The sequence below is a fragment of the Hyla sarda genome, unplaced genomic scaffold, assembly GCF_029499605.1.
Source record: "Hyla sarda isolate aHylSar1 unplaced genomic scaffold, aHylSar1.hap1 scaffold_524, whole genome shotgun sequence".
Classification (NCBI taxonomy): domain Eukaryota; kingdom Metazoa; phylum Chordata; class Amphibia; order Anura; family Hylidae; genus Hyla; species Hyla sarda.
In genome coordinates, this window is record NW_026610535.1 from 95,108 (window position 1) to 110,000 (window position 14,893).

The following is a 14,893-nucleotide window of genomic DNA, read 5'->3' on the forward strand; positions in this document are numbered from 1 at the left end:
TTTGATACTGATCATTGTTATCCCATAGGAGACTATAACACTGCACACACTGATCTATTATACTGATCATTGTTATCCCAAAGGAGACTATAACACTGCACACACTGATCTTTTATATTGATCATTATTATCCCATAGGAGACTTTAACACTGCACACACTGATCTCTTATACTGACCATTGTTATCCCATAGGAGACTATAACACTGCACACACTGATCTCTTATACTGATCATTGTTATCCCATAGGGATCTATATCACTGCACACACTGATCTCTTATACTGATCATTGTTATCCCATAGGAGACTATAACACTGCACACACTGATCTCTTATACTGATCATTTTTATCCCATAGGAGACTATAACACTGCACACACTGATCTCTTATACTGATCCTTATTATCCCATAGGAGGCTATAACACTGCACACACTGATCTCTTATACTGATCATTATTATCCCATAGGAGGCTGTAAAACTGCACACACTGATCTCTTATAGTCTCCTATGGGATAACAATGATCATTATAACACTGCACACACTGATCTCTTATACTGATCCTTATTATCCCATAGGAGGCTATAACACTGCACACACTGATCTCTTATACTGATCATTGTTAACCCATAGGAGACTATAACACTGCACACACTGATTTTTTATACTGATCATTGTTATCCCATAGGAGACTATAACACTGCACACACTGATCTCTTATAATGATTATTGTTATCCCATAGGAGACTATAACACTGCACACACTGATCTCTTATACTGATCCTTATTATCCCATAGGAGACTATAACACTGCACACACTGATCTCTTATACTGATCATTGTTAACCCATAGGAGACTATAACACTGCACACACTGATCTCTTATACTGATCCTTATTATACCATAGGAGACTATAACACTGCACACACTGATCTCTTATACTGATCATTGTTATCCCATAGGGGACTATACCACTGCACACACTGATCTCTTATACTGGTCATTGTTATCCCTTAGGAGACTATAACACTGCACACACTGATCTCTTATACTGATCATTGTTATCCCATAGGGGACTATACCACTGCACACACTAATCTCTTATACTGATCATTATTATCCCATAGGAGGCTATAACACTGCACACACTGATCTCTTATACTGATAATTTTTATCCCATAGGGACCTATAACACTGCACACACTGATCTCTTATACTGATCATTATTATCCCATAGGAGACTATAACACTGCACACACTGATCTTTTATACTGATCATTATTATCCCATAGGAGGCTGTAAAACTGCACACACTGATCTCTTATAATGATCATTGTTATCCCATAGGAGACTATAACACTGCACACACTGATCTCTTATACTGATCCTTATTATCCCATAGGAGGCTATAACACTGCACACACTGATCTCTTATACTGATCATTGTTAACCCATAGGAGACTATAACACTGCACACACTGATCTTTTATACTGATCATTGTTATCCCATAGGAGACTATAACACTGCACACACTGATCTCTTATAATGATTATTGTTATCCCATAGGAGACTATAACCCTGCACACACTGATCTCTTATACTGATCCTTATTATCCCATAGGAGGCTATAACACTGCACACACTGATCTCTTATACTGATCATTGTTAACCCATAGGAGACTATAACACTGCACACACTGATCTCTTATACTGATCCTTATTATACCATAGGAGACTATAACACTGCACACACTGATCTCTTATACTGATCATTGTTAACCCATAGGAGACTATAACACTGCACACACTGATCTTTTATACTGATCATTGTTATCCCATAGGAGACTATAACACTGCACACACTGATCTCTTATAATGATTATTGTTATCCCATAGGAGACTATAACCCTGCACACACTGATCTCTTATACTGATCCTTATTATCCCATAGGAGGCTATAACACTGCACACACTGATCTCTTATACTGATCATTGTTAACCCATAGGAGACTATAACACTGCACACACTGATCTCTTATACTGATCCTTATTATACCATAGGAGAATATAACACTGCACACACTGATCTCTTATACTGATCATTGTTATCCCATAGGGGACTATACCACTGCACACACTGATCTCTTATACTGGTCATTGTTATCCCTTAGGAGACTATAACACTGCACACACTGATCTCTTATACTGATCATTATTATCCCATAGGGACCTATAACACTGCACACACTGATCTCTTATACTGATCATTGTTATCCCATAGGGACCTATAACACTGCACACACTGATCTCTTATACTGATCATTATTATCCCATAGGGACCTATAACACTGCACACACTGATCTCTTATACTGATCATTATTTTCCCATAGGAGACTATAACACTACACACACTGATCTCTTATACTGATCATTATTATCCCATAGGAGACTATAACACTGCATACACTGATCTCTTATACTGATCATTATTATCCCATAGGGACCTATAACACTGCACACATTGATCTTTTACATTGATCACTGGTTTTTCATAGGAAACCAGTGATCAATGATTCTGCCACTTGACTTCTCATGGCTGGATCTCAGGCACTGAGCAGTCATTCGGCGATCGGACATCAGGAGGCAAGTTAGGAGACCCTCCTCGTGTACCACAGCTGTTCGGGATGCCGCGATTTCGCCGCGGACATCCCGAACAGCCCCCTGAGCTAACCGGCAGTGATTTACTTTCACTTTAGTTCAAAGTTGAATGCCGCGTCTTAAGGGTTAATAGCGCGCGGCACCGCGATCATTGCCGCATGCTATTAGCCACGGGTCCTGGCCGTTGTTAGAGGCCGTGCCCGACCCGACCCGCTTTATAGAAAGTGAAAGGACTCAGGACCTACTGGTACGTCCTTGGTCCTTAAGAGGTTAAAAGGCCATTTGTATTTAAATAAAATCAATGAAAAATAAAAATAAAAGGGTGCAGGCAGCGTGTGACATGCTGCCTTCAGCCTTTATTTTTCATTTATTTTCTTTATAAAAATTGCCTTTTAAACAAATTGGTAATTTTTGTTCATCCACACAAGGAAGGCGCCATGCGGATAGTCCTATTTTTTATTTTACTCTATCCATTATGAAAGGAAGACCCTCCAGAGAAACATCCGTACTGGAGACGCGACATGAAGATAAGATTATACGTGTTGATTCCATGGATCCTGATATTAAAGGGGTATTCCAAGAAAAAACTTTCTTTCATATATCAACTGGCTCCAGAAAGTTAAACAGATTTATAAATTACTTCTATTAAAAAATCTTAATCCTTTCAGTACTTATGAGCTTCTGAAGTTAAGGTTGTTCTTTTCTGTCTAAGTGCTCTCTGATGACACGTGTCTCGGGAACCGCCCAGTTTAGAAGAGGTTTTCTATGGGGATTTGCTTCTAAACTGGGCGTTTCTCGAGACAGGTATCATCAGAGAGGACTTAGACAGAAAAGAACAACCTTAACTTCAGAAGCTCATAAGTACTGAAAGGATTAAGATTTTTTAATAGAAGTAATTTACAAATCTGTTTAATTTTCTGGAGACAGTTGATATATGAAAAAAAGTTTTTTCTTGGATAACCCCTTTAAGTTTTGTGATTGCTGTTTGCGATAGATCCAGAATCAACCGGAATTGATGATCAAGCAAAGGATGTGATACGGAAGACATCGTTATCACACAAACCAAGAGAAGTTCAGGACGATCGATTCCGGACATCGATACTTCAAGAGATATTGTTGGAGAGCTAAGATTTGGTTACGGCTCCAGGGATCCGCCTTGTGTGAATCCATTTTTTGAACATACTTCAGAGATTACGGTTCACGTTACAGCGGGACCAAAAATGTCCACAGTCTCAAGGGACTAATATCCACAATAACCAATCAGGAGAGTGGGAATGAAGGTCATCCAGATGATTCCATGTGGTGGTTTCTAACAATCAAAGACGATGAACCAGCACAATGGACCGGGGATGTAACTAATAACGTGATATGTACAGGAAAGATTGGAAGGTCCAGGACAGAGATTTGGTAGAAAACTCATTCATATGGAAAAATCCTGGATTCTTCTATTCTTCAAATTCCAGCTGGAGATGGGGATTAGACTCCTCGTAGTTGGAACTTTTAGGGGGAAAGGGAACTGGCTGTAGTAAAGGTTTCTTTTGTATTTACAGTATCCAACTCAATAGCAGCTGAAGTTAGAGTCACCCCTCACAGTGTAAGAGGTGAAGAAGAAATCAATCCCATAGTGTTACAATGTGGAACAAGATTACCATAACCTCAGGGAGCATCTTTGGGAAGCTTTACAAATAATCAAACTCATATACAGTGGTCCCTCAACATATGATGGTAATCCGTTCCAAATGAACCATCGTTTGTTGAAACCATCGTATGTTGAGGGATCCGTGCAATGGAAAGTATAGGAAGTTATACTCACCTGTACCCGCCGCTCCAGACTGTCACCGCTGCCCTGGATGTCGCCTTCCATCGCTGTCGCCGCGTCCCCGAAGCTCCGTTAAGGCCTCTGCTTCCCCGGCATCCTCGCTCTCCATCACCGCCATCACGTCGCTACGCACGCCGCTCCTATTGGATGACGGGACGATGTGATGACGACGATGGAGAGCGCCGACGATGCAGAGGATCCCGAAGAGGACGCTCCGGAGCCCCGAGGACAGGTAAGTGATCGTCAGCGGATCACACGAGGCACCGTAAATGGCTATCCGGTGGCAGCTGAAGCAGTCGGCGCTGGAGGATAGCCGTTTATGCGATGGCCCCGACATACAAAAGCATCGTATGTTGATGCTGCCTTCACCATGTGATGGACTCTGAGAGTGATCGTATGCTGAAATGATCGTATGTCGGAGCCATCGTAGGTCGGGAGGTCACTGTACTTCATAAGAGTCAGATGTCACAATGTTCATTGGGATGGTACAAACTTAGTTCTAATTAGATAATCCAATACGTAAAAAACACTGGGATATATGAATGTTGTGTGTTAATTAGGGGATATTACAAACACTGTGATAGAGCAAATGTTAGTATTTGGTCTCTAGAAGATAATTTATGTACTGGAACTACAATCAAACCATCCAATCAACTACTTTCATTCCCAGCCATTGTTGAGGAATGGATGGTTTATAACCTTATTCTGGACTCTTAATATGACCAATTGGAAAATATCCACAAGGTTTCCTCAATGTGTTTCACACCTTACCAATTTGGAAAAGGGTCTTGCCCAACGGTTTGGACAACATCCACTAACCACTTCAAGAAACAAGAGAGGTGTGATTGAGGGAATCGTAGGGGTGTTGGTTCAATAAGAAGCTTGCTAAACACTATGGACATAAATACTCAGATCAGACTTGGGATCCATAGGTTACATTGGTAGTAAGGGAGTAAAAGTTCTGAAGGGATTAAATCAATTATTGGAAAAAATGCTTTTGAGCTCTGCTACTGTGATAGGATCATCTGTGTCTCATCTCCAGGATGTAACATTAGAACTAAGAGAAAGTCAGCAGGAAGCTCAGGTGTCAAGGGCATGCTTGGAGATACAAGTAGAATATTCTACTAATTTAAAGAGGTATTCCGGCGCTAAGACATCTTATCCCCTATCCAAAGGATAGGGGATAAGATGCCTGATCGCGGGGGTCCCACCGATAGGGACCCCCGTGATCTTGCATGCAGCACCCCGTTACAATCAGTCCCCGAAGCATGTTCGCTCCGGGTCTGATGACTGGCGATCACGGGGGCCGGAGCATGTCACAGCTCCGCCCCCTTAATGCAAGCCTATGGGAGGGAACGTGACAGCTGTCAGCTGATGACTGGCGATCATGGGGCCGGAGTATTGTGACGTCACGGCTCCGCCGCATGGGATGTTACACTCCGCCCCCTCAATGCAAGCCTATGGGAGGGTGCGTGACAGCTGTCACACCCCCTCCCATAGGCTTGCATTGAGGGGGCGGAGCATGACATCACGCGGGGCGGAGCTGTGACGTCACAATGCTCCGGCCCAGTGATCGACAGTCATCAGACCCGGTGCGAACATGCTCCGGGGACTGATGGTAATGGGGTGCTACGTGCATGATCAGGGGGGTCCCCAGTGGTGGGACCCCCGCGATCAGGCATCTTATCCCCTATCCTTTGGATAGGGGATAAGATGTCTTAGTGCCGGAGTACCCCTTTGATTAATATATGCCAAGCCAACCTGGAGGAGGAAACCACCATCACTGGCCTCTTGATCTGAGCCTCCTCAAGAATGGCCAAGGACAAGCGGATATGGACTTATACTCTCCAATCATATTCAACACATGGAAGAACTCTATTTAGTAACCATCTACTTAAGTTTGTACTTATCACTCCTTCTTCGTGTGTGCATTAAAAATATTCATGGATTAATAAAGTGGATGGAGAAGTTTGTCCGTATACTTTTTGCATTAACTGTGATACTTAAGTTCAGCATCCAGGACTAGAGAGGAGCGAACTTACAGTAAATTCGATTTGTCACGAACTTCTCGGCTCAGCAGTTGATGACTTTTCCTGCAAAAATTAGTTCAGCTTTCAGGTGCTCCCGTGGGCTGGAAAAGATGGATACAGTCCTAGGAGACTCTTTCCTAGGAATGTATGCACCTTTTCCAGCCCACCGGAGCACCTGAAGGCTGAAATAATTTACGCAGGATAAGTCATCAACTGCCGAGCCGAGAAGTTTGTGACGAATCGAATTTACTGTAAGTTCGCTCATCTCTATCCAGGACTATTTATAACAATGGAGTCAGGATTTAGTGGGGTCTATGGTTCAACTGATCCCTTGTCTTATGGTAGATCTCTAGATTTACCTAAAAATACCAACAAAATCCTGTGTGTGACCCCGGCCTAAGGGTTCTTGGTGACAACACAGAAGTGTCCTGATCCTGATAGGACAGAAGTGACACATGAGATACAATCAGTAATATTTCTAATGGAAATGAGGCCGAGGTAATACATAGTAATCACCAATCATTATCATCCATAGAAATCATCCAATCATACTGTAGTGTAGAGCTACAAGTCACTACTAAATAATACACAATAGCATTATGTAGAGCAGGTGTATTCCAGCTCGGACTGGTGCGGAACAACTCCCAGGAAGAACAGAGCAAAACCGAAAGTTGTCCAGCGCAGAATAGCTCGGTATAAAATCGTTGTCCTTTATTTCAAACTAACAGACATAGAGGATAACATGCGACGCGTTTCAGCTGTCTTGTGAAGCCTTAGTCGTACAAGTGAGTTACAACAAATGACGCCCTTATATGGTGCGTGCGGGGCACCGGAACCTGCATCAGGTGTGGTCGGAAGGTAACCCTGTGGTCACCACATGTACAATAAAACAATCATGAATAAAGTTTATACAAATAAAAGTAAATGGTATAAAGCATGAAACAGCAACAAAATCTCCATCTCTGAGGATTAGTCCAAGTGTGGGAAACTACTATACGGTATGAAGTATGAATAAGTAAATAGATAAAGGCACTCACCGCTCGATGCTCCTCAAACCGGGGATACGGGCTGGATGAGTGGCGCTCAGAGGCAAACTACTGGTGTTTTCGCACAAACAAGCGCTTCATCCGGCCTCTAGGCCGGATGAAGCGCTTGTTTGCGCGAAAACACCGGTAGTTTGCCTCTGAGCTCCACTCATCTCTGCAGCCCGTATCCCCGGTCAGCCCCGGTTTGAGGAGCATCGAGTCGCTTATGGATCGGTGAGTGCGGATATATTTCTGGATATTTTCACAGTTTTGTATATTGATTCCTATCTTTATATCATATCCTAGCACCACCGCTGACTCACTATATGATAGAAGACTTATCTTAGCTACTACCTGGTAACCAGTTAAAGGGGTACTACCGTGCTGACAACTTATCCCCTATCTAAAGTATAGGGGATAAGTTGCCTGATCGCGCGGCGTCCCACCGCTGGGGACCCCCGCGATCTCGCACGCAGCACTCCGTTCTCATCAGGCCCCGGAACGAACATCGCTCCGGGTCTGATGACTGCCGATCACGGGGCCAGAGTATCGTGACGTCACGGCTCTGCCCCCCATATGTAAGTCTATGGCAGGGGGCGAGACAGCTGTCAGCTGATGACTGCCGATCACGGGGCCGGAGTATCGTGACGTCACGGCTTCGCCCCCATATGCAAGTCTATGGCAAGGGGCGAGACAGCTGTCAGCTGATGACTGCCGATAACAGGGCAGGAGAATCGTGACATCAGGGCTCCACCCCCATGTGACATCACGCTCCGCCCCTCAATGTAAGTCTATGGCAGGGGGCGAGACAGCTGTCAGCTGATGACTGACGATCACGGGGCTGGAGTATTGTGACGTCACAGCTCCACCCCATGTGACGTCACGCTCTGCCCCTCAATGTAAGTCTATGGCAGGGGGCGAGACAGCTGTCTCGCCCCCTGCCATAGACTTACATTGAGGGGTGGAGCATGACATCACACGGGGGCGGAGCTGTGACGTCACGATCACCGGCCCCATCATCAGACCCGGAGCGGATGTTCGCTCCGGGGCCTGATGAGAGCAGGGTGCTGCGTGCGAGATCGCGGGAATCCCCAGCGGTGGGACCCCGCCCGATCAGGAAACTTATCCCCTATCCTTTAGAAAGGGGATAAGTTGTCGGCACGGTACTACCCCTTTAATGGCCGGATTGAGCAGTGCTGTCTCAGCATCCACTTTCTATATATAAATGCTCTCTGATGACATTGTCTCGGGAACTGCCCAGTTTAGAAGAGGTTTGCTATGGGGATTTGCTTCTAAACTGGGCGGTTCCCGAGACACGTGTCATCAGAGAGCACTTAGACAGAAAAGAACAACTCAACTTCAGAAGGTCATAAGTACTGAAAGGATTGAGATTTCTTAATAGAAGTAATTGACAAATCTGTTTAACTTTCTGGAGCCAGTTGATATATATATATATATATATATATATATATATATAAAAAAAAAAAAAAGTTTTTTCCTGGAATACCCCTTTAATCTAACTTTTAGAGGGACTTTTGGATGTGCAGCCGACATATTGTAGACGACATTGTTCACAAGACATTACATTCACTACTCCAGACGTGTTGCAGTTGATGAATTGTGAAATGGTAAAACATTTGACCCTTGCATAGGACTGCACATTAGAAGTATTAAAGGGGTACTCCGGTGGAAAACATTTTTTTTTTTTTTTAAATCATCTGGTGCCAAAAAGTTAAACAGATTTGTAAATTACTTCTATTAAAAAATCTTTATCCTTCCAGTACTTATTAGCTGCTGAATACTACAGAGGAAATTATTTTCTTTTTATTTAAATTCTTTTCTGTTTGACCACAGTGCTCTCTGCCGACACCTACTGTCCCTTTTAGGTACTGTCCAGAGCAGCATATCTTTGCTATGGGGATTTCCTCCTGCTCTAGAAAGTTCCTGACATGGACAGAGGTGTCAGCAGGGAGCATTACATATTACTTCTCATTACCATTATTTACCTACAAAAGGTGACATGACCCCAGGTGCTGATGACCCAGTAATGACACTGGCTTTAGTTTCAAGGGTTAATTCTCACAACACAACTTAGAAACATCACATTTTACTGTTACCTGAGATCTCATATTTCCATTCTTCATATTATTATATTTTTATCATTTATTATTTCATCTATCAGTCTCCAATGTGACTTCTCTCATGTCTAGAAAGATGTGATTTCTGTATAAAACATTTCCCACATTCTGAACATGAATACGGCTTCTCTCCTGTGTGAATTCTCTCATGTCTAGAAAGTTGTGATTTACATGTAAAACATTTCCCACATTCTGAACAAGAATATGGCTTTTCTCCTGTGTGAATTCTCACATGCATAACAAGATATGATTTAGTTATAAAACATTTTCCACATTCTGAACATGAATATGGCTTCTCTCTGTGAATTCTCTCATGTCTAGCAAGATTTTCTCTAAGAGAAAAGGATTTACCACATTCTGAACATGAAAACGGCTTCTCGCCTGTATGAATTCTCTCATGTTTTGAAACCTCTGCTTTACTTCTAAAACATTTATCACATTCTGAACAAGAATATGGCTTCTCTCCTTTGTGAATTCTCTCATGTGCAAACAAATTTGATTTTTGTGTAAAACATTTACCGCATTCTGAACATGCATATGGTCTCTCTTCCGTGTGAATTCTCTCATGTATTAAAACATGAGCTTTACTTGTAAAACATTTCCCACATTCTGAACATGAATATGGCTTCTCTCCTTTGTGAATTCTCTCATGTCTAGCAAGATTGTGTCTAAAAGAAAAGGATTTCCCACATTCTGAACATGAAAACGGCTTCTCACCTGTATGAATTCTCTCATGTTTTGAAACCTCTGCTTTACTTCTAAAACATTTATCACATTCTGAACATGAATATGGCTTCTCTCCTTTGTGAATTTTCTCATGTGCAAACAAATTTGATTTTTGTGTAAAACATTTACCGCATTCTGAACATGCATATGGTCTCTCTTCTGTGTGAATTCTCTCATGTATTAAAACATGAGCTTTACTTGTAAAACATTTACCACATTCTGAACAAGAATATGGCTTATCTCCTGTGTGAATTCTCACATGTATAACAAGATATGATTTAGTTCTAAAACATTTCCCACATTCTGAACATGAATATGGCTTCTCTCCTTTGTGAATTCTCTCATGTTTAGCAAGATTTTGTCTAAGTGAAAAGGATTTCCCACATTCTGAACATGAAAACAGCTTCTCTCCTGTATGAATTCTCTCATGTTTTGAAACATCTGCTTTACTTCTAAAACATTTACCACATTCTGAACATGAATATGGCTTCTCTCCTTTGTGTATTCTCTCATGTGCAAACAAATTAGATTTTTGTGTAAAACATTTACCGCATTCTGAACATGCATATGGTCTCTCTTCCGTGTGAATTCTCTCATGTATTAAAACATGAGCTTTACTTGTAAAACATTTACCACATTCTGAACAAGAATATGGCTTATCTCCTGTGTGAATTCTCTCATGTGTAAACAAATAAGATTTTTGTTTAAAACATTTACCACATTCTGAACATGCATATGGTCTCTCTTCTGTGTGAACGTTCTCATGTATTAAAACATGAGCTTTACTTGTAAAACATTTACCACATTCTGTACATGAATATGGCTTCTCTCCTTTGTGAATTCTCTCATGTGTAGCAAGATTTTGTCTAAGTGAAAAGGATTTCCCACATTCTGAACATGAAAACGGCTTCTCTCCTGTATGAATTCTCTCATGTTTTGAAACATCTGATTTACTTCTAAAACATTTACCACATTCTGAACATGAATATGGCTTCTCTCCTTTGTGAATTCTCTCATGTGTAATCAAATTTGCTTTTTGTGTAAAATGTTTCCCACATTCCGAACATGAATATGGCTTTTCTCCTGTGTGAATTCGCTCATGTATAAGATGCGCTGATTTCTCTGTAAAACATTTCCCACATTCTGAACAGGAATATGGCTTCTCCCTTGAGTGAGTTTTTCTGTGTCTATAAAGTTGAGCTCTTCTAATAAATTCTTTCCCACATTCCTCACAATATAAACCTTTCCCATGTTCCTGATCTGTCCTTGTGGTAACAATGTGTGGTTGGTCAGGAGAAGGTTCCTCATGATCAGGTGGATTATTATAGGATAGATCTGGATGGACATTAGGGGTAAGGAGGTCTTCTCCTGAGGAGCGCTCCATCATATCTTCATCTTCTCCTTTATCATTCAGGGATAACATGAAGTTTCCCTCAGAATTCTTACTGGGATTTTCTGTTGGGATAAAAATGGATTATGGGAAATGTATAAAATATTATTAGGTTGGAAACACACGAGGTTTTGCTGCAGTTTTTGATGGTCACCTGACCCCAGAAGAGAATACAGAGGAGAGGAGATGACCCCCCCTTTATAATTTCCTTATTTTTGGGGTCACTCCGGGCACTGACTCTAGGGAATGTTCACCAGAGATTTTTCTGCTTATAACAACATTTACAAATATGTGCGCCCCTCTCCCCCGCCATGATCATAGGAAACAATAGACTGGAGAGGACCCTAGTGACTCCTTTTCTGGGCATGCTCTGTGACCTGTGCAGAGGTCATTGTACAGGGAGGAGGAGGTAACATTGTCCCCGAATTCTTATCACTAGTCCAACTTCTATATCCAGAACTGAGAACTAGAGTTCGATGTAATTTAGATGTCTCCCCTCCCCCAACCATTACACCCCCTACACTACAGGACTGTTCACACCTGACAGGAAGGGATCATCCATTCATGCTGCTTGTGCCCAATTATAGCTGGATTGTCCCATAACATGTGGATTCACAGTCAGAATGACCCCCAGAAAACTCATCCCTGGATTTTATGTTCCAGAGTCAGAAGTCTCATGTCCATACAGGGGAGATCAGATCATGGGGGCCGAGATCTAATAAAGGGGCCGTATACTGTATATACAACCTCCATATATGGTGGGGCCATATACTGTATATACACAACCTCCATATATTGTGGGGCCATATACTGTATATATACAACCTCCATATATTGTGGGGCCATATACTGTATATATACAACCTCCATATATTGTGGGGCCATATATAGAGGTTGTATATACAGTATATGGCCCCACAATATATGGAGGTTGTATATATACAGTATATGGCCCCACAATATATGGAGGTTGTATATATACAGTATATGGCCTCACAATATATGGAGGTTGTATATATACAGTATATGGCCCCACAATATATGGAGGTTGTGTGTATATATACAGTATATGGCCCCACAATATATGGAGGTTGTGTATATATACAGTATATGGCCCCACAATATATGGAGGTTGTGTATATATACAGTATATGGCCCCACAATATATGGAGGTTGTGTATATATACAGTATATGGCCCCCACAATATATGGAGGTTGTATATATACAGTATATGGCCCCACAATATATGGAGGTTGTGGATATATATACAGTATATGGCCCCACAATATATGGAGGTTGTGTATATATACAGTATATGGCCCCACAATATATGGAGGTTGTATATATACAGTATATGGCCCCACAATATATGGAGGTTGTGTATATATACAGTATATGGCCCCACAATATATGGAGGTTGTATATATACAGTATGTGGCCCCACAATATATGGAGGTTGTGTATATATACAGTATATGGCCCCACAATATATGGAGGTTGTGTATATATACAGTATATGGTCCCACAATATATGGAGGTTGTATATATACAGTATATGGTCCCACAACATATGGAGGTTGTATATATACAGTATATGGCCCCACAATATATGGAGGTTGTATATACAGTATATGGCCCCACAATATATAGAGGTTGTATATATACAGTATATGGCCCCACAATATATGGAGGTTGTATATATACAGTATATGGCCCCACAATATATGGAGGTTGTATATATACAGTATATGGCCCCACAATATATGGAGGTTGTATATATACAGTATATGGCCCCACAATATATGGAGGTTGTATATATACAGTATATGGCCCCACAATATATGGAGGTTGTATATATACAGTATATGGCCCCAAAATATATGGAGGTTGTGTATATATACAGTATATGGCCTCACAGTATATGGAGGTTGTGTATATATACAGTATATGGCCCCACAATATATGGAGGTTGTATATATACAGTATATAGCCCCACAATATATGGAGGTTGTATATATACAATATATGGAGGTTGTATATACAGTATATGGCCCCACAATATATGGAGGTTGTGTATATATACAGTATATGGCCCCACAATATATGGAGGTTGTGTATATATACAGTATATGGCCCCCACAATATATGGAGGTTGTATATATACAGTATATGGCCCCACAATATATGGAGGTTGTGGATATATATACAGTATATGGCCCCACAATATATGGAGGTTGTGTATATACAGTATATGGCCCCACAATATATGGAGGTTGTGTATATACAGTATATGGCCCCACAATATATGGAGGTTGTGTATATATACAGTATATGGCCCCACAATATATGGAGGTTGTATATATACAGTATGTGGCCCCACAATATATGGAGGTTGTGTATATATACAGTATATGGCCCCACAATATATGGAGGTTGTATATATACAGTATATGGTCCCACAATATATGGAGGTTGTATATATACAGTATATGACCCCACAATATATGGAGGTTGTATATATACAGTATATGACCCCACAAGATATGGAGGTTGTATATACAGTATATGGTCCCACAATATATGGAGGTTGTATGTATACAGTATATGACCCCACAATATATGGAGGTTGTATATATACAGTATATGGCCCCACAATATATGGAGGTTGTATATACAGTATATGGCCCCACAATATATAGAGGTTGTATATATACAGTATATGGCCCCACAATATATGAGGTTGTATATATACAGTATATGGCCCCACAATATATGGAGGTTGTATATATACAGTATATGGCCCCACAATATATGGAGGTTGTATATATATACAGTATATGGCCCCACAATATATGGAGGTTGTATATATACAGTATATGGCCTCACAATATATGGAGGTTGTATATATACAGTATATGGCCCCACAATATATGGAGGTTGTATATATACAGTATATGGCCCCACAATATATGGAGGTTGTATATATACAGTATATGGCCTCACAATATATGGAGGTTGTGTATATATACAGTATATGGCCCCACAATATATGGAGGTTGTATATATACAGTATATAGCCCCACAATATATGGAGGTTGTATAT

The 14,893-nt window shown here is 41.1% G+C and overlaps 2 protein-coding genes across 4 annotated transcripts in view; one reads left to right on the forward strand and one right to left on the reverse strand.

Moving 5' to 3' along the window:
* The window catches only part of LOC130338800 (zinc finger protein 260-like), a 122,177-nt gene that overhangs the window by 49,903 nt on the left and 57,381 nt on the right, over nt 1-14,893 (forward strand). The gene's annotated exons all lie outside the window — the stretch shown is intronic.
* Nucleotides 9,272-14,893, reverse strand: part of LOC130338801 (zinc finger protein 260-like) — a 33,000-nt gene continuing 27,378 nt past the window's right edge. For both annotated transcript variants that reach the window (XM_056554010.1, XM_056554009.1), the window contains exon 2: nt 9,272-11,854. In XM_056554010.1, coding sequence (XP_056409985.1) covers nt 9,714-11,822 — 2,109 coding nt within the window. In that variant the 5' untranslated portion in view covers nt 11,823-11,854 and the 3' untranslated portion in view covers nt 9,272-9,713. The remainder of the gene's footprint in view (nt 11,855-14,893) is intronic.